This window comes from Phoca vitulina, unplaced genomic scaffold, assembly GCF_004348235.1.
Source record: "Phoca vitulina isolate PV1807 unplaced genomic scaffold, GSC_HSeal_1.0 scaffold47, whole genome shotgun sequence".
NCBI lineage: Eukaryota > Metazoa > Chordata > Mammalia > Carnivora > Phocidae > Phoca > Phoca vitulina.
The window spans coordinates 2,152,538-2,176,095 of record NW_022589750.1 but is presented as its reverse complement, the minus strand read 5'-3'; the positions used below and the strand labels follow the sequence as shown (position 1 = coordinate 2,176,095).

The window sequence follows — 23,558 nt, the reverse complement described above, 5'->3', positions numbered from 1 at the left end:
AAAAATTAGGGCGCCTGGGTGGCTCAGTTGGTTAAGTGACTGCCTTCGGCTCAGGTCATGATCCTGGAGTCCCTGGATCGAGTCCTGCATCGGGCTCCCTGCTCGGCAGGGAGTCTGCTTCTCCCTCTGACCCTCCCCCCTCTCATGTGCTTGCTCTCTCTCATTCTCTCTCTCTCAAATAAATAAATAAAAAATCTTAAAAAAAAAAAAATTTTTTTTATTATGAAAATAGAACTCTTCTGTAAAAACATTTTGGAAAATAAGAAACAGAGGAACCATAAACCCAATACCCAGAGGCAATTGCTATTAATGTTTTACCATATTTTCCTACAAACTTTTTGCTGTGCCTTTTAAATGATACATCTGAGATCATGGTGAACAGATTCTGTGTGGCATGTGAAGGCAAATTAAGTCAATGAATAGAAGGAATTCCCATATAGAAAGAAAACAGGGAAGGGTTGGGGTGGAGGTGGGGTTCCCTGGGGGTACAAATATTTCACAATGAGCATTTATTTGTGTTCAAGGGATCTGGGCAGGGACTATTGTATTCTTCCTTCTACCCTCAAGGGCTTGCATAAAAGTCGAACGCTCCAAATGAACCTTGAGAATGGGCAAATGGGTAACCCTTTGGGCGAGGGGCTCTGGGACCTGCTTTCATAGCACCCAGCCGCTGGGGTCCCAACAGAAACTTAGACTGAATTCACTTACTCATCAATTCTTGCAATGAATATGTGCTGAGTCTGTTAATTACCAGCTACCTGAGCTTTGGGGTCGGGGCCATTTCCCCACAGTTGGGAGTGGGAGATTATCAGATAATCAACAAATATATACTGTTGGCCTGAGTGCTCAGTACTTGTCTAGCCCCAGTGAGTGATGGGTTTATGAATGGTAGTTGGTATGAGAGTAGGAGGAGCTCCTGAGAAGATGCCTAGGGGATCTTTGTGATGTTGACCTTGCCTCTTTGGAAGCTAAGAAAAAGAAGGTGGAGGGGTGGAAGAACGAGATAGGTTTGGTTCTGGGCCTGGAGGGAAAAGCCCTACCCCAAAGTCCTCCTCATCCCGCATTCCCGGAGGCCTTGTGGAACTTGGTGCTAGAGAAAGGAGTCAGCAAGTTTCGTAGAAACCAGACCAAGTGCATAGGGACTGGGGCTGGGGACAATATAGACCCTGCTCGCTGAGAAAGGAAGCTCAAGGAACCAGGGGCAAATGAGTCTAGAGTGTTCCTGGTGATCATTCATTCCCTCCCAGGTGGTTGCAGAGGGCTTGCTCGGTGCCGGGCCCTGTGGCCAGGCCGGGGAATTCAGAGGTAGCCAGGCGACGGCAGAGCAGAGTGATACAGCCCACGGCAGGGACAGCCGAGGCTGAGTGAGCCTCAGACGGGGCCCAACCCAGCTGGGCAGCCTGGCAGGCCTCTGGGCAAGGGAGACGTCAGAGCTGAGGGCCCTGGAGAAGGACTGACCCTCAACAGGATGAGGGAGGGTTTGGGAGTTCTGTGTATAGGGGATAAAGAAACGTTGGCTGGGTGTCGACCCTTCGGGGCTGGTCCAGACCCAGGAAAGGAGTATCTCAAGATGGAAGACGGGAGGTAAGGAGCAGATGGTGTCCGTGCTGAGAGGAGAAAGCTCCGAAGGGCAGACGGGGGCCTCCGCTCCAACGTCTCCAGTCCCAGGCCCGTTCACTGGTGCTCAATCCCAATCCTAATCCCATTCCTGTCCACCTTCTTTTTTTTTTTTTTTAATTTTTTTTTTGTTTGTTTTTTATTTATTTATTCATGAGAGTCAGAGAGAGAGATAGAGAGAGGCAGCGGCAGAGGGAGAAGCAGGCTCCCTGCCTAGCAGGGAGCCCGATGCGGGACTCGATCCTAGGACCCTGGGATCGTGACCTGAGCCGAAGGCAGACGCTTAACCATCTGAGCCACCCAGGCGCCCCTCCTGTCCACCTTCTTGCCACCTGGCCAGAGCGGGGATCTGGCTCGGCCCACAGCCCCCCCCCCAGCTCTTGTCCCACAGCCCACGTGGCTGTCTGCCCTGCCGGCTGTGACATTAGGGCCCTTGCCTCCCAGCGTCCGTCTGCCGCAGAGCTTGGCGTGTGGCTGGCTCTGAATGCTTAAGGAAGGGATGGATGGGGGGTGGGGGGAGGGTGCCAAGCAGGAGAAACATCCAGAAGCTCGGAGGGAAATCCAGAAGGGGGGGTGGGGTGAAACAGGGAGATGGGGGTTTGAAGCCAGAGGTTAAAGAGCGTACTGCGGGCAGGCTTCAGCGCCCCCTTGTCCTGACGTCCAGGGACCAGGCCAAGACCCGCGTGCCCTCCTCCCTCCCGGGCAGCCTCCTCTCCCCTGCAGGTTAGCCCGCAGTGGTTATAGGGGATCCGATTCTTTGAAGGAAAAGGGGGCTGAACAGCTCAGAGATGAGTGGGAGTCCCCAAATCCGAATCCCACAAAGGGGAAAGCAGCCTCAAAGGCGGGACTTGGACAAGAAAGAGGATTGGGGGGCCCTGCTTGGGGCCCAAGTCTCCTGCCCGTTTGGAGAGGAGGCAATGTCTCCTCCTTCCACCCCCGGAGGAAGAGGAAGTCCCCCAAGTCAGCACTTCCTTCCGTGCATGTGATCAGGCCATCTTAGGGGCTACCTCGGCTCCCCAGATGGAGCTGTGATGTCAGAGTTTGATCTGAAAGGCCCCAAAGACCCGCCTGCCCAGAAAACCGTCCCTCCACCCTCACTGCCCCAGGGAGCATGCCCGGGAAGCCTCAGGCCCACCCATGGCGTCAGTCCTATGGGACCAATCGAGTCTACCGAGAGGAAACCAGTAAAGGGCTTTGGACAATCATTCAAGGGCCAACTCTGTTCAGGACAAGTTTCCACCTGGATTTGGGGCCTACCCGCCCCACTGTTGCTCTCCAGAGCCCCTGCGGGCCCCCTGCACTCTCCAAACCCCGTCAGGCCTTTCCCACGCCAGGGTCACTCAGTGTCTAACTTTGGCCCGGTCCCTTAGCCCATCTGGTCCTGCTTTCCCACCTGTGAGAACAGAGAGAACCACCCTCGACTTCCTAGATGGCTCACCCCACCCAGGGCTAGAAATCCCATCTGAGCACAGCCCTGGCTTTCTCCCAGGCTGGGGACGCATGTTCAACCACCAGCTCGAGCTCTCCTCGCCCGTGTTTCAAACAAGCCCCACGTCAAGCGCCCGGAGAGGTCCCTCCTCTAGGGTTTGTCAGGGAAATAAGGAGCATCGCCATCCACGCAGGTTTGCTGGAGCTCAAAACCCAGATTTCTTGATCCCCGTCCCCTCGCCCCCCTATCCAGCCCATCACCAAGTCCGGCAGACATTTCCAGAACATACTTCAAAGCGGTCCACTTTTCTCCATCCCCCGCTGCCCCCACACTAATCCAGCCCCCTGCCTCCGGTTTACTTCCCCCAGAGACGCCCAAGGATGTGTTACAAGCAGAGGGAGTCGGGGAGGTTGTGCGTGTGGGGCGGGGAGGGGTGTATGAGAAACCTCTGCATTTTCCACTCAATTTTGCTGTGAACCCAAAAGTACTTTGATAAGTAAAGTTTATCTTACGGGGCGCCCGGCGGGCTCAGTCGGCAGAGTGTACGACGCTTGATCTCGGGGCGGTGAGTTCGAGCCTCATGTTGGGTGTACAGATCACTCAAAAATCTAATCCTTAAAAAATAAAGTTTATTAAAAAAAAAAAATAGATCAGGCCATAGGACTCAGTCCCCGTTGTAAAACCCTCAAAGCATTCCTATCGTTCCTGGAATAAAATCCAGATTCCACGGCGCTGGTGGCTCGGGCTTTGCTTTCCCCACCGTCCTCCTTGTTCACTAAACCTTTTTTCTCCCATAGGCTCAGGCTTTTCTGCCTCAGGGCCTTTGCACCAGCAGTTTCAAGTGCCTCTTCTCCTCCTTCAGGTCAGAGCATAGAGTGTGACATGCCTCCTGGTTCTGCCTTCCTGACGGCCTGATTCCAGATTCACCCCCTTCCATCCTCTTATTCTCTATCCCATCAGTCTGGGCATTTCCTTTATGGCTTGCTCTTCTCTCTGTAGTTATCATGTGCATCTGTTTACTCATTTCGTCACGGGCCTTTCACTAGGATGTGAGTTGTATGAGCGCAGGGAACTAGTGTGTCTTATTCACTACTGTGTCCGCAGCACCTTTTTATAGCATCTGGCGCACAGTAGGCGCTCAATAAATGTTGTGGAAGAGATAAATGGATATACACATCTTACTGCAAACTACCTGAAATATTTTTATGTTTATTAATTAACTTATGTATTTATTTTCGAAAGAGGAAGAGCACGAGTGGGAAGGGCAGAGGGAGAGGGAGAGAGAGAATCCCAAGCCGACCCCGCGCTGAGCGCAGAGCCTGACGTGGGGCTTGATCCCATGACCCTGAGATCAGGATCTGAGCTGGACGCTGAACCGATTCTGCCACCCAGATGCCCCTACCTGAGATATTCTTTTTTTTTTTTTTAAAGGTTTTATTTATTTGAGAGAGAAAGAGAGAGTGACAGAGAACACAAGCAGGGGGGAAGGTAGGCAGAGGGAGAAGCAGACTCCCTGTGGAGCAGGGAGCCCGATGTGGGACTCGATCCCAGGACCCTGGGATCATGACCTGAGCCGAAGGCAGACGCTTCACCGACTGAGCCACCCCGGTGGACACCTTCCACTTTCCCCATCCCTCCCCCCAGTGCTGGATGCCCGGATTGCCTCTAACTTCCCACCTCCCCATTCCCATGCCTGTCTCCTCTCTGGGTCATGTGCCCAGTGGATGAAATGCCGGCCATAGGGAATGTGTATATTGAAGGGCGTGGCACCTGGGTGGCTCAGTGGGTTGAGTGTCTGACTCTTGGTTTCAGCTCAGATCCTGAGCTCAGTGTCCTGAGATCAAGCCCTGTGTTGGGCTCTGTGCTGATTGCAGAGTCTGCTTGAGATTCTCTCTCCCTCTGTGTCTGCCTCTCCCACTCATGCTCTCTCTCTCTCTCTCAAATAAATAAATAAATCCTTGAAGGTGCCTAAGTATTGCCAGAAAAAAAAAAAATGCATTTCAGAAAGATGTTTCTGGCTGTCTTCATTACTTCATTTACAAATCTTTACCGGTCACCTGCAAGAGGTTGGGTACAGTTTTCGGCACTGAGAATAGAGCAGCGAACGAGACAGACAAGATCTCAAGCTTACACATCACAAACAAGAAAATACGAGCAAGGAAATAGCAGGTGCGAATAATTACTATAGTGGCAATCAAGCAGGATGGTAGGATAGGATGTCTGGAAGGCTACTTTGCTGGCGAGGTACTTCTCGCAAAATGGACTGGAAGGGGGCAATCCTGAGGGAGGGGGAGGCAAGCAGGCGGGAGGCCATCTCGGCGATGCAGGGGAGGGCTGCCGATGGCGTGAACCGGTGGGGACAGTGGGGCTCATACCTCTGGGTCTGGATATGGTGGAGCCCTTTCCCAAGACAGGGGACCCTGGGGATTGGTGGCTGGCAGCCGGCCACCCTGGGTCTGGAGCTCAGGGCACCCAGGCCGGAGGCACAGATTGGGGAGTCCTCTGGGTTTGGGCTGGCTCTTGGTTCCCTGGGGCCGCCATAACAAAGTACCACCAGCTGGTGCTTAAAAAGACAGAAATTTATGCTTACGGTTCTGTAGGAGGGAAGTCTGAAATCCAGATGTCGGCAGGGCTGTCCTCTCTCCCAAGCCAGGAGATGGGCTTTCCTCTTCCAGCAGCTGATGGCCCCAGGGGCTCCTTGCAGCTTGTGGGGCTTGGACGTCTGCCTGTCATCACGGGGGACGGGGAGGGCAGCAATCTTCCTCCGCGGCTGCCTCTAGCCACAGCAGTTTCCAGGTGCACTGCCACAAAGACCGAGGTGGAGACACAAGGGCAAAAAGGTGTCCACTGAACAATGTGGGACGGCAGGTGTCAGTGTCCTTCCTGGATGCCAGGCCAAGGGAAGAAGCAGAGCCCAGGGGGATGCAGACAGGTTTTCAAGAGATTTGGTTTGGAAGGAAAAGCGTGACATAAGGAAAGAACTAGAAGGGATGGGAAAGTATGGTCCCGGCATAGCGGAAGGAGGTTGGTGACTCCGAAGATAACGCCCTGCTTTTGAAGCCCCGCTTGGCTTGTTCCGCAGCTGTGTGGTCTTGGGCTGGTTGCTAACCCCACTACACCTCAGTTTCCTTATCCGGAGAATGGGGATAATGATAGTACCCACTTCCCAGGGTTGTCGTGAGGAATTAATGATTGAGGGCACCTATTAGCACAGTGTGTGGTACACAGCGAAGTGCTAAATATTAACTCTTATTTTGAAGAGGTTAAAAAAAAAAACCAAAAAAAAAAAAACACAACAAGACAAGGAGGAGGTTTCCCGAAGGAGGTGGTAAGTAATAGGAGATGCGGAGGAAAGGTCAAGGATCTGGCAGGGCTAGCTGAGCCCGGAAAGAGGGGACAGGGAGCAGAGGGGAAGGCTGCAGGTCTCCAGGCTCTCTGGAGCAGCTAAGAAAGAGCAGGTGTTAGAGGAGACAGGACGTAAACCCTGGTTTGGGCAGCGAGAAAGTGTGTGTGTTGGGGTGGGGAGTCGCCGGGAGTATGTGGATCCAGGGGCACGGACGGCACCAGCTTTTAAATCATTCAGACGGTATCTCGGTTTGAACCACGCATCTTCACCTCTGTGCTACACCTGGGCGGCCGAGGGAAACTTCTACAAGTGAGTGATGGGCACCAAAGAATGATTGCTTGTGGGTGCGTGGTGATGTCGCTCAGCGAGGAGTGGGGGGGGGGGGGACGAGGAGTTTATACGTGGGCTGGTCAGGTTTCAGAAGCCTAGAGCAATCAGCTAGAGAGAGCCAGCTCAGTCTGGTAGGAGGTGGGAGGTGCTCAGGGCTGGACACACAGGCTTCAGAACACCGTGGCAGGTGCCCAAACTGGGGGGGGGGGGCGGTGGATAATGAATAGAATGACCTGCAGAAGGCAGGTGGCAGGAGAAGACAGTCCAGAAAAGGCAGAGGCTGGTGGAGGAGAACAAGCCGCGGAAGGAGAGGCCTGGGGGCATGGCAACGCCGCCAGAGGGACACTCGTCTGGACGAGAGGAAAGAGAACCCAACCTCATGCAGTGACTGACTCAATTAGGAAGGGCTTGTGGACCGTTGCCGAAGACATCTCCGTGGAGTGGCAGGGGAGAGACCAGATCTGGGTTGGTAGGGTGGGAAAGAAACACAAGGAAGCAGAGACCGTAAGGACTGCTCTCAGGAAGCCTGGTGTTTCTTTGATGGTGCTGCAAAGGGCGAGGAAGATAAGGAGGCAGGGGGTTTGCTTTTACTTTGTTAAGAACAGTGAACAAGACAAGGCAAGACAGTGAACTCGAGGGGACAGAAGCGAACGGAAAGAGAGTGGCAGAGGAGGAAGCCTTTGGGCTAGAATGGCCGGAGCCCTTGTTAGCTCTGGCTTGTAAACATATTTAAATCGCCAAAAAAATCACACGGGCAAACCCTTCCGTTGAACAGGGAAATCACCTGCTGATCTCTGAGGCATCTGCTAATTCCTGCCCGTGGAGATAAAGAGTACATCGCTGTTGTATGAGCAGGAATTCTTTCCTGCCTGCGCGCTGTCGCCCTCACCCTGGGGTCTCCTGACGTCTTTTTAACCTTAGTGCAGACAGGGCTGCCCCTTCCTCTGAGCCTCATCTCGTAGTGCGGTTAACCAGTCCACACCAGAACTCCCTCTGCCCCTTCCGTATGCTCCCTCTGCTGCCGGGGCCGCCCTGCGTGGTCTCTCGCTTGCCTTGCCCCAGCCCTACCCTCCCGCTTCTCCATTGTTCGAGCTCGGGGCTGGACACAGGTACCTCGGTCCTTAACACTCCGAGGGAGGGTAGTCATTTCTGCATCCTTCACGGCCTTGCCTGGCGATTTAGTTGTTTGCTCACTTTTCCCTCTTTTTCTGTCCGCGCTGCCCGAGGCGCTGGGACAGAGAGAACCGTCGCCTCGCGAAGGGCCGCAGCGGTGGGGCGGGCGGGGGAGCAGGGGGCAGGACCGCGAGGAAACCGGCGCCTCCGGGAGCGGCCGGCAGAGGGCGCGCCGGCACCGGGATTGGCCGCGGCTGGAGCGCGGACCCCGGGACTGGGGACGCGCACGTGGGGCCCGCGGCGCGTGCGGGCACGAGGCCTGGCTGGGGCGCAGCGTCCCGGCCAAAAATACGCGCCGCCGGGGTCGGGGGTTGGGGGCGGCCCTCGGGAGGAGCGACTTCTGGAGCCGCATTAGTCCGGGAGGGACACTGCAGCTCCGGGCGAGCACCCGGGCTCCCTTGAAATCCGGGGCAAGCCTCGCGCCGGGACCTCAGTCTTCCCATCTGCGGAATGGGGATCGTGCATCTCTTCGAGAAAGAGTGAGCGGCTGCTGCGGGCGTCAGTCAGGCCGACAAGTCCTTACCGCCGTGCAGTTCAGCCTCGCGGGGCGGGGGCGGGGGCAGGTGCAGGAGCCGCTCAGCTCTTCAAGCACGCCAGGACAAAAATGAAGGATGATGGGCTAGGGAGGTCACCCTGAGAATCACGGAGGGGAGCTCTAGGTGGAGGAAGGTGCCCGTGCGAAGGCCGCGAGGCCGCAGGGCCTGGACGGTTGGGGGAAAGGAAGAAGGCGGACCGAGCGGCCCGGGAGCTGGACGGGGCGGCCGGGGCGCGGGACCCCGAAACAGCGGGGTCCGCGGGGAGGCTGGGAGTGCCTGGAAGGGGCTCGAGGGAACTTCCTCCCTCGGGCGAGGTCAAAACAGCCTTGGCCGGGGTGTTGGCCGCACGGATAAGCGGAGTTGTGCATTTTGCTCCGTGAATTCTACCTCAAAAGCAAGTGAGCGCAACTGCGAGCTGCGAAAGTCGTCCTTGTGCGGCGCGGGCGGGTCCGCGGCCCGGGGCGTGCGGGGCATCCCTCGGGGAGAGGCGGTGTGCGGGCCCCGGCCGTCTCGAGGGCGGAGGGGAGCGGTGCCGCCCCCAGCCCGAGCGGAGGCTGCCGGCGCCGGCCCCCCACCCGGGTCGTCAGGGGCAACCCTGGAGCTGCGCCCCCCCGCCCCGCCCTGCGCGCAGAGGCCAGGTGGCGGTTGGGGCGCAACCAGCCCGTTTGATTTCCCGCGGCCGGTGGAGAGGGGCGGAGGGGGAGGGGAAAGGGGCCGTCGGCCAATAGGCTGGGCTGGCGGCGGTCATGTGACGGTCGCGGGGCGGGGCCCAGGTGTACTTACGGGGCGCTGAGCAGGGGCCTCGGCCTCCGCGCGAAGTCCGGGAGGCGGGGCCGGCGTGCGGGCCGGGGGGCTGCTCCTCTCCGATTGGCCTGTGGCCGGGAGGCGGGGCCTGCGCGCGCCGCGGCTGCGGGCTGCGATTGGCCTTGGCCCGGGGCCCGCTGCCGGCGTGCGGGCGAGGCTCGGGGCGCGAGGACCGAGCGGGGCGGCGGGTTCGCGAGCCAGGGGGAGGGGCCGGGGCGGTGGCGGCGGCGGAGGAGGCGGAGGAGGTGGCGGCGGCGGGGGCCGGTACCGGACCCGGCGGGATGAGCGAGGCGGAGGCGGCAGCGGTGGCGACAGCGGCCCCCGCGGCGACGGTGCCCGCGACGGCGGCAGGGGTGGTAGCGGTGGTGGTACCGGTGCCCGCGGGGGAGCCACAGAAAGCAGGCGGCGGGGCGGGCGGCGGCGGGGTCGGAGCCGCCTCGGGCCCCGCTGCCGGGACCCCCTCGGCGCCGGGTCCCCGCACCCCTGGCAACCCCGCGACGGCAGCGTCGGGGACCCCCGCGCCCCCGGTCCGGAGTCAGGCGGACAAGCCGGTGCTGGGTGAGGGGCGGGCGCGTGCCGGAGCGGCTCTACGGGGTCGACGGGCTGGGGGAGGGGCATCGCGGAGCCCACGCGGTCCCGAGAAGCCGAAGGCCGGCCGGGCCCCGAGGCTCCAAGGACTAGCTGGGCTGGGGGCAGCTGACCCGAGTGAGCTCGCCTGGTGGGAAATCCCGCCGCGCCTTCCCTGCTGGGAGGGCGTGGCGGGCAGGTCCCGCTGGGCGCTTGGGCACGCCCCCGCGGCGGGACACTCGGCCTGGTCCCAGCCTTCTGTCAGCCTGGGAAGCAGGTGCACTGGGAATCCTTACGTTGGGAGGGCAGGACTCGGTGGGCCCGGTGAGTACCTGGTTCTAGGTGAAGGGCCTGGATTTGTAGCCCAGGAGCAAACTGACTTAGAGTTGGAAGGGTCTTGAAAGCCTGAGCACCGCTGTGTGGGCGCTTCCATTTGGTGGACCTGGGATCAGAAAGAATGCTTTGAAGCTACCGGGCGAAGCCGGTGGCTTGAAGTTATGCTTAATAGGTAAAGGGGAGGTAGATTGGATTTGGAGCGTCTCCAAACTGAGCCCAACTCCATCTCTTCCCCCCATCTTACTGACCCCACTGCATCTCTGCCTGGCAGCAATCCAAGTCCTGGGCACTGTGAAATGGTTCAACGTCCGGAATGGTTACGGATTCATCAACAGGTATCCGAGAAACCCAGGGAGGGGTGGAAGGGGTGTCTTCCAAACTGGCCTGTGGGACTGGACACCCTCCCGACCTCCTCCCTCCCCCTGCTGAGGCACGTGGTTGCGATGTCCAGCTGACGCTGATTGAACGTCTTTAGCCGCCGCACAAATGTGGGCAAGGTGAAGTCTCCTGCGCATCTCCAAGGGCAGCAGAGAGTTAATGATCTAGGAACTTAGCAAACCTGGCTCTGAGCTGCCCGGCTGGTCCGTCTCACCTTGTGGTTTAGTTTGCCTTTGGGGCAGAATGTACCTGCTCCGTGCGCCTCAAGGCTCCGGGCTGGAGTCCTCACTCATTTCCGGCCTCGGGCGGCTGGAGGAGCACTCCCCTGACTCATCTCCCTTAGAGGGCTGCTGGCTCATTTGAATCCCCTCACCTGACCCTGACGGGACAGAGGCTGGAGGGGCGGGTTGGGGAAGGAAGCCAGCCCCGGCAGAGGCTGCTGCTTTCCTTCAGTTGGACAGCCCCAGCCCTCCCGCGACTGCGGAGGGGCTGTCGAGGCGGATTCTGAGCAGAGCCAGGTCTACCCCAGTGGGCCCTTCCCCAACCCGGGCACCCTGCCCAGCCCAGCCCTCCCGGGAGGCCCCAGTTCCCTCTTAGCAGGCTGACCTTTGTGCAGATCCAAGTGCTTTAAAGTGAGAACATTTGATCTAGGGAAGGATCCCTCTCTAATTCTGGAAACTGAGGGCTCCTGGGAAGTTCTGAAGGAAAATCCATCCCCCCCCTCCCCGCCGTGGGGTGCTAGGATAAACTGGGGTAATAGGCAAGTCGTGATTGAAAATTTTCTTCTTTCTCACCCTTGGTCCTTTGGTATGTTGATGGGGGGGCTGACCCTGGGGTTCACCTCTGGGCTGAGGGTGAGAATAAAATCTTGGGGATGTTTAGAGCAGGTTCTGGACACATTGTCCCCTTCTGCTCCTTTCCCCCTCCGTATTTTCTCTTTCCTTCTAGACTATAGAAAGGAAGACATGGAGAGGAATTTTCCAGCCATGACAGGGGTTGGGGGCGGGGGCCAGAGATAGTTATGCTCAGCACTGACAGGTTCTAAGGTGCCCCTGGGGCAGAGAGGTGAGTCCTCAGCAGGTAAAGAGCTGGCCCGGCTTCTTCAAGGTGACTTTGCCTTCCCCTTCTGCCCTTAGGAAGCTCAGGGTTTTCGCCATACTTCTCTTCATACCAGCTTCTGGCTCTTGTCACTCCCCAGGCCCCCCATTTCTCCCCCCCCCCCCCGCCCCTGCAAGGAGCCAGGGGAGGCCGGCGAGGACGGGCCTGCTGCTTTGGGGCATGGGCAGCTGGGGAGGTGTCACCAAGGCCCCCCCTAACAGCCCCTCCTGTTCTGCAGGAATGATACCAAGGAGGATGTCTTTGTTCACCAGGTAAGAGCTGGGGGGAGGGGTGGGGAAGAACCCACCCTCTCTCTCGAAGGCCTTTGCCATAATCCTCAGCAGCACGCGGCTTTCTCCTGCCTTTCCCCTCACGACGGCATGCCCACCAGGAGACGGCCCTCTCCCCCCCTCGCCTCAGGTGCCTGTATTAACCGCCATTGGTCCCACCTGTGTCCCGCTGTCTGGGAGAAATGGGCTTGTTGCCCCCCGGCCGTGGTGTGCTCACTCCCCCCATCAGGACCTGTTAACACGAGGACGAATCCTAGGCCGTGTTCTGAGAGAGAGGACACAGGCTAGAGCTACTTGGGTGCGGTGGTTCTCAAAGTGTGGTCCCCGCGGCAGCAGCATCACCTGCCTGCCAATTCCCCGCTCCCCCCGGACCTGCTGAAGCAGTCGGGCTTGGGGGCGGAGCCCAGCCACCTTGGGCAGGAGCTCTCCAGGTGCTGCGCGGGGGCGGCAGGTTGAGAACCACTGCTGGGAGGGAGGGGCTCTCAGGTGAGAAGCGGTACATTTGGCCCACTCGGCAACTTAGCACTGTCTCTGCTTTTGGTTTTGCTTTGAGTTCCTGCTTCTGGCCTCCCTTTGGGAAATCCCGGAGGGGAAAGGGAGGAGGGAGTGTGTCGTGGGGACGGACAGTGCTGAGGGCACCGGCGCTGGGAGGAGCCTGGTTTTCGGCTTCTCCCCCACTGAACTTGGCCTGCCTCCGCGCTCCGCCCTCCGGCCCGGCCCGGCCACACGGATGATGGATGGTGAACCGCACGAAATGGGGTGGCGGGCCCAGCAGGGGTGAGGGAGACTCCGGGCTTGCTGCCCTCACCTTTCTCATGGCCTTTCCCCTGCCAGACGGCCATTAAAAGAAACAACCCCAGGAAGTTCCTGCGCAGCGTCGGAGATGGGGAGACAGTGGAGTTCGATGTCGTGGAGGGAGAGAAGGTTCGGGCTGCGGCGGGGCAGGGGTGGCCCGGCTGCAGGGGGGAGGCCCTCCCGAGGTCCCCCTTCCTCGGGCCAGTTAGCCCGGGCCTTGGGATTGGGGCCGAGCTCTCCCGAGGACGCGTGGCCTTCGCCACTCTGGTGTCCTACAGACACGTCCCTCTTAATAACATCCGGGTTTCTTCGTCATGCATCAAGCACTTCCAGTCTGTTCTCCACGTGTCCTGAGTCCGCCCTCCTCCTCCCCCACCTTCCCCCCCCCACCCCAAGAGGGTCCGTAGTAGCTACTCGGGAGGGGCAAGTTACAGAGGCGGCCTCTCCTGGAAGAGTCCACACGAAGGCCCGGGCCCCAGGGGGAGGGCAGGAGACCCCAGCCCAGAGGAGCTGCAGGGAAGCCGGAGAGGGGGATTTAGCTGGAAGAAGGGGAGGCAGGTTTGGGGGTGTCGGGCGCGCAGTTGGGGCGAGCTCTCACTGTCCTCCCCGTCTCCCCCACCCCCAGGGTGCAGAAGCTGCTAACGTGACTGGGCCGGGGGGCGCGCCGGTGAAGGGCAGCCGCTATGCCCCCAATCGACGCAGGTTCCGCAGGTTCATCCCGCGGCCTCGTCCAGCTGCCCCACCACCCATGGTGGCAGAGGCTCCGTCGGGCGGGACTGAACCGGGCAGCGAAGGGGAGCGGGCCGAGGACTCTGGGCAGAGGCCCAGGCGGCGGCGCCCACCTCCCTTCTTCTACCGACGGCGCTTTGTGCGAGGCCCTCGGCCCCCCAACCAGCAGCAGCCTATAGAGGTGGGGGTCCTGGGCGTGTGGGGAGGGGCATCGGCGAGCACGGAGACCTCAGAGTCTCCAGAGGAAGAGGAGGGGGGCCGGAAAGGGCCCCGGGGCGGCAGGTGTCCCTCCCCGCCCCCCAGGCCTTTGTGTGTTCCTAGGGCACCGACGGGGTAGAGCCCAAAGAGACAGCCCCATTGGAGGGGGACCAACAGGGAGATGAGCGCGTCCCCCCTCCCAGATTCCGGCCTCGGTACCGAAGGTAAGACTCCCTTTCTGGGGCCGTCTTCCCCTCCCCTTCTGGTATTGGTCTGGGGGGAGCGGGGAGGGGAAGAGCGAGGCTGCTAAGAGGAGCCTGAGGCTAGTGGCGAGGGGGGCAGGGCAGCTCAGTGATGCCCAGGGGGGTGGGAAAGCAGGCTGGTTCCCCTGGGCTGGGGGAGCCCTGGGAGGGAGGGAGACGGAACAAGTCCCCCACTTGTCTCCCCAGGCCTTTCCGCCCCAGGCCACCCCAGCAGCCTACCACAGAAGGTGGGGATGGTGAGACCAAGCCCAGTCAAGGCCCCACTGATGGGTCCCGGCCTGAGCCTCAGCGCCCACGAAACCGCCCGTACTTCCAGCGGCGGCGGCAGCAGCCCCCCGGACCCAGGCAGCCCACAGCCCCGGAGGTGAGGACCTGGGCTGCTTGGTGGGGGGCTAGGGGGGTAAGAGAAAAGGCCCCAGCCTGTTTGCCTTCCCTTCTCTGCCCCTGCCCCCGCCCCCCACACACACACCAGGGAGCCCAGAGTGCTGCTGCTGGGTCCACCACCTCCGGCAGGTGCCCTTCCCCGCCCCCCACCCTGCTCTGCTTGGAAGCCCCAGCCCCTGCTTGTGGGAGGAATGGGAAGAAAAAAGGTGGAAGAAGGTTAAAGTTGGGGCCTCTCAAGGATAAGAGGGTCTCAAATGACTGCCCCTGTTCTCGCCAGACCTCAGCCCCCATCAACAGTGGGGACCCCACCACCACCATACTGGAGTGACTCCAACACGAAGGACCCCCAGAGCTACCATCTGGTGAGCGGCTGTGCCCGGGGGCAGGCCCGGAGGTGGGGCGCTGGGGCCTGAGGAGGGGTCGCCGGTCACCATTTGTCCCTGTCTTTCTCTCACGCAGGTTGTCTGCCAGTTTTTCCAGCTGCCCTGTACCCCACCCAGCACCCCTCCCCCCTTCCCATGACTCATGACATCAAAACACCAGCTTTCCTCTTTTCCTTGAGACTCAGGAGGGCCGAAGCAACAGCCGTTTGCTTCTTCTCTGTCCCCTACCAAGGGCTGAAGGAAGGGATCCATCCTGTTGTTCAGAGGCACCATGTCCCTCCCCTGGATCAGGCTGAGAAGGAACCAGCCAGCTCTCACCTCCTCCTGGTTGTTTTTCTTTCCCACCCCAGTTTATTTTTGGTCTCTCCTCTAGCCCCTACCTCTGAAGCCATTTTATGAACTGTCATGTGCCACCTGAGCCTCCAGTAAAAACAAAAACAGGCTTTCCCTGTGGTCTTGGTCTCGGCGTCTTTTCTGTGGAGTCACTGGAGACTCCCTCCCCAAGGGGGCGGCGTGAGCCCTCCTTCCGGTGTTTCTGAAAGAGCTTTCCCCCTGTGAGTCACCTATCCCATCGTAGCCTGGGGCTGACCGCTCCCCTGCAGGAATGTTCTGGGAAGTGCCCAGGGCAGCGGCTAGCACTGGGGGCTACAACTTACTGAGCGTTTACTGTTCGTAAACGCAATGACCGGGGCGCCCGGCTGGCTCAGGCGGTAGAACATGCCACTCTTGACCTTGGGGTCGTGTGTTCAGGCCCCACGTTGGGTGCAGAGCTTAGTTTAAAAAAAAAAAAAAAAAGTAATGACTAGAAGCTTAAGTGTGGGCAGAGTGACCACATCCAGAGGATTCTTGGGCCTTGAGCTAAGGCAGGGTGGAGAGAGGGACAGAGACGCAGAGGGGACAGGGAGCGTCCCCGGGTGCTTCCACGACAGGACGCGCATCGCATACAGTGACTTTATGTATGGATCTATATATATATATACATATATATATATACATTTAGTACAACAGACCTTTGGTTTCTTCTTCCTACCCCTTTTGCAAACATATACAAAAATATCTGAAGGCTCCTCCCACCCCGTGTTTACAGGCAGCCTTTCAAACTCCTCTTTCCCTTAGTTGGTCAAAAGCTTGTGGGTAGAACACCCTTGAGGAGGGCAGAGGAGGCAGGAGTGGGGCCCCCCCTTGGAAGCCTCGGGAAGCCGTCCCTCTCACCACACGTGCCCTGGAAGATGGAGCGAGAGAGCTGAGCCTGCCAGGAGAGCTGAGCTCAGGCCTTGGGAGGCTGTGTCCTCTGTCTGGGAGGGGTCAAGACGGGACCCCCTTCACCCAGAGTCTATGTGGCAAGAATTCAGAGAAAGTGCCAGTGAGTAGGAGGAGTCCGAGGTGACAGGAAGCTACTTCTCTGCTCCAGTCCTGCTCCCTGCTTCCGTCCACCCACTAAAAAGTCAGCCCAGGGCCTCTCCTCCCCACACCCCCCTCTTCTCTAGCAAGGGGTGAGAGAATATTCTGGAACAGAGGCTGGGTGGGGGTGGGGCAGCCTACGGAGGAGGGAGGGGATGAGCCGGGAGAACAGCTCACCCTGATGGCCACAGCCTACACATAAATAATCCAAGAGTCACATGAGGGGACCGAGGGGGCGCTCAGACCACCCTTCCCTCCAGCTTCCCAGTTCTGCCAGGCCGCAGGGGCGCCACCCTGGAAGTAACAGGGAAGAGTGCTGCACAGGGGAGGAGGGGTCTCCGGGGCCGGGGGAGGGGGGCGAGAGCACAGCCCTCCCGCCTCTGCCTGGCCCCTCAGTCGTTCTCGTCGGGCCCCAAGTACTCGAGTTCCGTGCTGGGTTTCACCTCCTGCTCTAAGAGGGAGGGCGTCCGGTGGAAGTTGGCCGAGATCTGGTCAAACGTCCGGCCTCGGGTTTCAGGCACTTTTAAGAAGGTGAAGATAAAGAAGCCAAGCAGGAGGATGGCGAACACAAGGAAGACGTAGGGCCCCATAGCCTCCTGGGATAGGTGGAGAAAGACGTGTTGGCAGGCGGGGGTTGGGGTGGTCTCGGGCGAGCCAGGCAGTAAGGGCCCAGGCGGGTGGGGGGCTCTGCAGACGCGGGTGGCTCCTTGGCGGGGCAAGGGAACCGACCAGGAGCGAGTGAAGAAAAGATTCTCTGTGCCCCACCTCCGATCATCTGTCTCCCTCTCTCCCGTCCTGAGGGCAGGACGCTCTGCTCAGAGCGGATTCCCAACCGGTTGTCTGCAGTAGGAACGCGTGCTGATCGTTTAACTCTAAGTCAGGCCCCAGTTGGTTTGGAAGACAGCTCTGCTGTTAGCCCAGTACTTCAGCTCCCACGTGGTCCACAGAGTGACCCCCAGACAGGAGCGGGGAAAGCAAGTGGGAGACGGGGGTGGGCGCTTCAGAGCGGCCTACGGGGGTAGGAGACGGGGACGAGGCGCGGGGCACCTACCGCGACATATGGGAAACCCATGCCGATGACGAAGTTGCACGTCCAGTTGGAGAAGCCAGCCACGGCCATGGCCGCTGGGCGGGGGCCCTGGCTGAACAGCTCGGCCACGATGAACCAGGGGATGGGGCCCGGGCCGATCTCAAAGAACGCCACAAAGCCAAAGATGGCCACGATGGAGACGTAGCTCATGGCGGGAACGCGCTCCTGGGCAGGTGGGGAGGGAAGGGAATTCAGGTGGTGCAGAGAACTGAAAGCCGCCCCTCCCAGCAGCTCACGGAGCCCCTGCCACCCGAGCTTAGAGCAGGCCTCTGGGCGGCACGCGGGCTGCCCTATCGCTGCCCTACCCAGGGCCCAGGGGGCGTGAACGCCCTCTCGGCTCCTAGGATGGCCCACTCCCTCCTGGTTCCAAAGCTGGCTCCTGACCACTGACTGCTCCTGAGACTGGGCAGGGGCGGGGGCCCTCCTTCCTGGCTGCCGGCGTCGTGCTGGAGCTTCCTCCCAGACGGGGAAACTGGTGCAGCCCGGGTCCCTTGGGATGGTGCGCGCGCACACGCACATACGCGCACACACGCACGCACACGCGTGCACACATGCACACGTGCACGCACACGTGCGCGCTCACATACACACGTGCACACGCACATACACACGCACAATGCACACGCACACACATACACACGCACACGCACGCACACATACAAACATACACGCGCGCGCACGCACATGCACGCGCTCACATACACACGCGCACACGCACACTTACACGTGCGCGCGCACATACGCGCACACGTGCGCACGCGCACACGTGCACACGCGCGGGCTGGGCTCCCTCCCCACCCCCCAGGCCTCACCAGCAGAAGCAGAGCCACGGTCATCAGGATGGCGCAGCCACACATTCCGGCCAGGCCCAGGAGGTGCAGCGTCCGGCGCCCAGCCCGCTCCACCAGGAACACCTGCAGGGAGAGTCAGGGCTCGGTGGAGGGCCTCCGGGCACAGGAGGTGGGGGGGGAGCTCCGGGGGGCGGTGCGGAAGCCAATGGGGGGCGCCAGCAGTTACCGAGACCAAGGTGAAGACGGTGTTGACCACACCGGCGCCGATGGTGGCGTAGGCCGGCTGCCCGACCCCCGCCGTCTCGAAGATGCTGGTTGAATAATAGAAAACCTACGAGGGGAGGAGAAGGAAAGGGGCTGCGGACCGACCCCGCGCGGGACCACAGGGGCTGGCTGCCGGCTCGCCTCCTCCGGAGCTGCTCCCTCACCCCTGCCCCGCCGAGGCTGCCGCCCACGTACAGCATTGATGCCCGACAGCTGCTGGCTCAGCTGCAGCACGACGGCGATGACCAGGGGCTGCCGGTGGGGGCGGCTGCCCAGGAGCTGGGGCAGGGACAGCGGCCGCTCCCGCTCCAGCTGCCGCTTCTCCTCCTTCAGCTCGGCCAGCGCGCCAGACACATCAGCCCAGCCGGTCAGGCGCTTCAGACCTGGAGGTGACGAGTGTCAGGCCTGAGCGGACGGGGAGGGCCCCCCCTCCGCAGGTGCTGGCAAGGTGGGGGGGGTAGCTCACTCTTTCTGGCGGGCCCCTCCAGGTTCCGGATGATGTAGAGGTAGCGGGGGCTTTCTGGGCAGAAGGGCAGCAGGGCCAGCTGCAGGAAGGCGGGCAGCACGGTGACGCCCAGGAGCAGGGGCCAGAGGGCGGCAGTGCCCAGCATGGACTCCAAGCCCAGCACCTGTGGCAGCAGGGTGGGAAGGAAAGAGGGCCAGCCGTTCAGCCCAGAGCCCCACTCAACCCGCCCGCCCAGCCACCCGGAAGGCCAGGCCCAGTCACCTGGGCGATCAGAATGCCTATGACGATGGCCAGTTGGTTGAGTGTCCCCAAGGCACCCCGCAGGTGAGTGGGGGCGATCTCCCCCACGTACATGGGCACCAGCCCTGATGTGAGCCCTGGGCAGAGGGAAGAAGAGAGGGCTGAGGGCAGCTGGTCACTCCCGCCCCCAAGCTCAGTGCTGGTGGAGGGCGGCAGGGCACTGGGCAGGGCCATGGCGCCCGTGGCCGGTACCTGAGTAGGCGCCAATGAGGAACCGCCCCAGAATGAGCATCTCGTAGGAGGCGGCCGCGTTGGCCAGGCCCATGAGGGCGCCCCCCAGCATCGCCAGGACGTTGTTGACCAGCATTGCCCTCTTCCTGCCAGGCAAAGAGTGAGGCCGAGAGTTAGGGTACCACGCGGCGGCCCCCTGCCTGCCTCCCCCCCAACCCTTGCCCACCAGCCCCATACCTTCCCAGCCACTGAGAGATGACACCGATGAGGAAGGAGGAGATCATGCCGCCCACAGAAAAGATGGCCACAGAGAGAGCCCAGAGGGTGGTGAGGGTGCTTGGTGGGATGGAGCTGGGTCCCTCAGGCCCCTGCCTCCCCAGCCACGTCTCATTGTAGCTCTGTTCAATCACCTGGTGTGTGTGCCGGGGGGAGACAGTGGAGGAGTGACGGCCTGCAGAGACTTCCCCCTCGGCTCTCCCCTGCCGCCCCCTGCCCCCCACTCTGCCCCCCACAGGCCCTTCACCTTCTGCGGGGCATTGATGACCCCAAGGTTGTAGCCAAACTGCAGGGAGCCCAGCACAGCCGAGAAGACAGCAAGGATCAGGGTGCCAGTGACTCTCTGCTGAGGGGGTTCCCCGTCCTGGGCAGGCAGAAGCAGAGAGGAGGCGGGTCACATGGAATCACGATTTCTTTCCTTCGCCCAGGGGCCCGGGCCCAGCTGAGCCTGAAGATGCTGGGTTCCATCCAACATGTTGGGTGAGGGAAACTGGGCCATATTAGGAATGGAGCAAGGAACTCAGTGTAAACAGGAGCAGGAAGAACCCACAGGAACTGGGCATGAAGGAGAAACTGGATGTTTGCGTCCAGCAAGCTGAGAAATGTTTGAGGATGTCAGCCTCACCATTTCTCCGTGACCTTGGGACAGGCTTGGCCTTAAGACTTGAGTTCAGATTTGTGTGACCTTGGGCAAGTCACTTCCTGGCTCTGAAGCCAGGTGTCCTCTGGGTTAGGGGAGAAAGGGGTGATGCGGCCTGCTTTGCCCACCTGGCCGTGCAAGGGAGAAAATCAAAACCAAATGCTACGGGGATTCCTGACGGCGCTGGATTTATAAACCGACAAGAGCCTTATCATCAGCCCCTGTCTTCTATCCTCCCCTCTGGGGGTGCTCTCAGCAGGCTCCCAGAGGCCCCAGCACGCTCAAGAAGGGCAATTCCAAAAAGGACGTCGCGGTCATTCCTCCCCGCATATGGCCCTTGGGGCGGCCTTCTCTGTCTCCGCCCCGGCCTCCCCGCCCCCTCTAGACTCCGCCGCAGGGCAGGGCGGGGGGCCGTGCCCGGCCCCTACGTGGGAGAGCCGTGCCCGGGGGACGGGGGCGGGAAGGTGGTGCGAGGGGCGGTGGCCGCTTGTTGGCGGCACATACTGTCTCCAAGCGGAAACCTGAGCTGGGGGAGGGGGGGGGCTGACATTCCCCTCAGCCCCTCCACCAACCGTGGGGCCAAGGGAAAGTTCAGCGTCCTGGAGGACGGCCAGGGGTGGGGGTGGCGGCCCACGAGAGCCTCCGCTCCTCGAAAAACTTCCCGCGAGCCGGGACACACGGGCAGCTCCAGGAGGGCGAGACTCGCCCGGACCTGCCTTCTCGGGCTGGATCGGGGGCAGGGCGTCCTGCGATCCCGGCGCGCCCCGCCGCGCCCTGGAGAAGGGGGCGAGCCCTGGACTCGGGAAACCCCGGGGTGGCCCGTGCCCCCGGACGGTACCCCCAGACCCACTCAGCCTCTCGGAAGGATTGGAATCCCACAGTCACGGGGTGGCCGGCCCGGGTATAAATAGCCAGGCCCCCACCTCCCCCACCCCCTGCGCCTGCGCAGGGACCGCCCCTAGCTGACCCCAACCGCGACCCCAGCCGGAGAAAAGCGGGCCCTGTGCCCCCGTCCCGCCCCCGCATGCCGAACCCTACTTCCGAGCGGATCTGTTGGAAGCCCGACGGCATCTTGTCTTAGGAACCGGAGGCGCAGGAGCTGCAGTGAACAGGGAGGCGACTGGGGGTTGGCGGCCCCGGCCTGGCGGGCAGAGGGCGCGGTGGCGGCGGGCGTCCCGGAGCGACTTGCGGAGGGCGAGCTTGGCGGGACCCACCGCCGCGAGCCAGGGATCCAGAGAGCGGCAGGGCTCTCGGGGATCTGGCGGAGCCCGGCTTGGGGGAGAGACCCGAAGAGCCCCCGCAACCCCCACGGGCCACGCCCTTCGCAGCACCCATTGGCCAGGAGCCCGCACACCCCAGGAGGCCACGCCCCTCCCTAAGCCTGGGGTTTAGAATTTGGCAGTGGGGAGCGGGCTGGCCGGCGAGGCCCCGCCTCCCCAGCGTGCCCGGCGAGACGCGCCCAGAGGGTGCCCGCCCGCCTCCGGCCGCGAAGTTTGGGAAAAAGCGTCCCGGGACCCAGGAGGCCCCGCCCCACCTCGTGTGCGGACTCGGTCCAGCATCCCGGCTTGGGGCTGGGGAAGCACTGGAAGGGCGGGCGCCGCGGGTTGGGACCGCGGGGTCGGGGAGGAGGGGATGCGGCAGGTACGCTCGGCCCCGGAGAGAACTCGGGCGGCCTGAGACCGCGCGCGAGCGGGCGCGCCGGGTGGCTGCGGAGCAATGGCCTGGAGTAACCCACCGCGCCTATTTTTAGCTCCCACGTTGGGAGACAACAAATGTCAGGTCCCGGGTGTCCCGGCCTGTCCTGGGCGGGGGAGGGCAGGGAGATGGAGCCTTAAAGGGTCCGAGACGCGCTTCCCACGCGGGGATGGCCCTGGGGCACAGGAAGTTCCGTTCCCAGCGCCCTGGGTGTCTGGGCTTGGTGGTCCTCCTTCCGTGCATCCGTGCTCCGGGCACTGCCTGTGTGGCCCTTACCCTACACCCGTTCCCCACACTGGTTCCTGGATGCGGCCCGAGGGACAGCTGGTCACACCAACCACGCCACCAGCCTGAGGTCCCTGAGCTGCCACGAATGTGCTGGCCCCATGGACGACTTGGACACGCTCTCCGGAGGCCGCTCCGGGTCTGAAACCCCAGCGAGGAGGGCGCGACCTAAGAGATGGCGCGTGCGGGCCGGAGCGCAAGACGCGGCGCAGCGAACGGGCCTCGGAAGCGCGGGGCTGTGGTGCCACCTTCAGGGAGAGCGAGGATCCGCAGCGGATCCGGGCGGAGTCGTCTCGGGCCCACCGGCCCTCGACGGTCCGCCTCTGTCAGGCTTCCTTACGTCCAACCCAGGCCTCGTTCTGGAGCTCCAGATCCGAGGATTCAGCGCGCGCCGGCTCGGGGCAGCTCACATGATCCGCATGTTCAAACCTGCCCTTCCTCCTGACCTCCTCATCCCAGTGGATGGTCCCGTTAGCCCCCCGAGGATCCTGGAGGTCACGCTCGATTCCTGCCCTCTTTCACCCCCCACCCCCGCCGCGCCTTTACCCAGTTAGTTACCGACATTGGTGTGTTGACCTCCTCAACTCACATTCATCTGATTTTCTCCCCCGGCACTGCTGACGCATTGGTCCAGAACATCATCACCTCCTGCCCCTTTTACTTTCCTTATGCGGAGGGCACAGTTCAACGTAAAAAACGTTCAACTGCATCACTCCCTCCCCAAAAGTCGGTGGTTCTTTGTTGCCCCCACTGTCGAGGTCAGACCCCTTTTCAGAGCGAACAAAACCTCCTGCCTTTCTTGTCCCATTTCAGTCTCACCTTCTAGACTTTATCCTCACAGCCTAGTCAATGCCTAACCCCCCCCCCCCCCCCCCCCAAGGTGCCTCTGCTGTCTGGAATGCCAGAGGACTCCTAGTCACCCTTCAGAAAATGCTCACTCCCTCTGTGAAACCTTTGTTGACTTCCTCCACGAAAACAGAGAGCCACGTGTCCCCGGTGTAGCAGATTGTCACCATTTCTTCTCTGTACTTCAACCTTGAGAGGAGAAGGTCACCTTGTTTCCCTCTATGTCCCCAGCACCCAGCCTAGTGCTGGGCACTCAGCAAATGTTGAGTGAATGCAATGAGGGTCTGGTCCTTATAGCCAAGAGTGCACGTTGGGGAGCAATCACGAAGGAGAGAGCTCTTGGCTGAATGGCTGCACCTGTCTGACTAAGGGGGTGCCGATGAAGAGCTAAGAGCTGAACGTTGAGGAGTCCCAAAGGAGCAGAAGACATTGACTGAGGCAGGGAAGGACCAATCAGGAAGATAAAGGGAGAACCAGAGCTGCTGGACTCCTACAAAGGCGGGGGGGGGGGGGGGGGGGGGGGGGGTTAGGGAGAAGGGAAAAGCCAAGCAAGGTGCCTAGGAGCAAAGAGGGGGTACCGGAGGCACAGGAAGGGGGGCAGATGAAAAGCCAGTGTAGCAGGTGAAGTTCAGGGCTGGGTTCCGTCCAGGTGCATGCCTGCTCTCATTCAGGTGCTT

The 23,558-nt window shown here is 61.1% G+C and overlaps 2 protein-coding genes across 3 annotated transcripts; one reads left to right on the top strand and one right to left on the bottom strand.

Moving 5' to 3' along the window:
* The first annotated feature begins 9,516 nt into the window (after positions 1–9,516).
* On the top strand, positions 9,517–14,601 carry YBX2 (Y-box binding protein 2). Its single transcript, XM_032432172.1, has 8 exons — positions 9,517–9,793; positions 10,410–10,473; positions 11,853–11,886; positions 12,739–12,828; positions 13,325–13,609; positions 13,750–13,850; positions 14,076–14,253; positions 14,551–14,601. Exons 1-8 carry the CDS (start codon positions 9,517–9,519, stop codon positions 14,599–14,601), a joined length of 1,080 nt encoding a protein of 359 aa, XP_032288063.1.
* A 990-nt stretch (positions 14,602–15,591) lies between these two features.
* Positions 15,592–21,318, bottom strand: SLC2A4 (solute carrier family 2 member 4). 2 transcript variants are annotated; one of them, XM_032431860.1, is made up of 11 exons: positions 21,094–21,318; positions 19,663–19,779; positions 19,377–19,549; positions 19,161–19,285; positions 18,930–19,045; positions 18,669–18,831; positions 18,398–18,585; positions 18,165–18,269; positions 17,960–18,061; positions 17,109–17,312; positions 15,592–16,653 (listed from the first exon to the last, which is right to left on the bottom strand). In XM_032431860.1, the coding sequence occupies exons 1-11, from the start codon at positions 21,124–21,126 to the stop codon at positions 16,450–16,452; spliced, it is 1,530 nt and encodes a 509-aa protein (XP_032287751.1). In that variant the 5' UTR covers positions 21,127–21,318; the 3' UTR covers positions 15,592–16,449. The 2 variants fall into 2 exon arrangements, with proteins under 2 accessions (XP_032287751.1, XP_032287753.1); XM_032431862.1 differs by having other exon boundaries at positions 16,393–16,653; positions 18,930–19,033; positions 21,094–21,126.
* Positions 21,319–23,558: the final 2,240 nt, after the last annotated feature.

Bases quoted from the DNA above. Each gene is read 5' to 3' on its own strand.
- SLC2A4 (XM_032431860.1), bottom strand. From the start codon at position 21,126: ATGCCGTCGGGCTTCCAACAGATCCGCTCGGAA. The intron at 19,550-19,662 runs GTGAAGGGCCTG...CACACACACCAG, and splicing joins TCATCAATGCCCCGCAGAAG to GTGATTGAACAGAGCTACAA. The intron at 16,654-17,108 runs GTAGGTGCCCCG...CACCTATCCCAG, and splicing joins TGGGTTTCCCATATGTCGCG to GAGGCTATGGGGCCCTACGT.
- YBX2 (XM_032432172.1), top strand. From the start codon at position 9,517: ATGAGCGAGGCGGAGGCGGCAGCGGTGGCGACAGCGGCCCCCGCGGCG. The intron at 11,887-12,738 runs GTAAGAGCTGGG...TTCCCCTGCCAG, and splicing joins AGGATGTCTTTGTTCACCAG to ACGGCCATTAAAAGAAACAA. The intron at 13,851-14,075 runs GTAAGACTCCCT...TTGTCTCCCCAG, and splicing joins TTCCGGCCTCGGTACCGAAG to GCCTTTCCGCCCCAGGCCAC.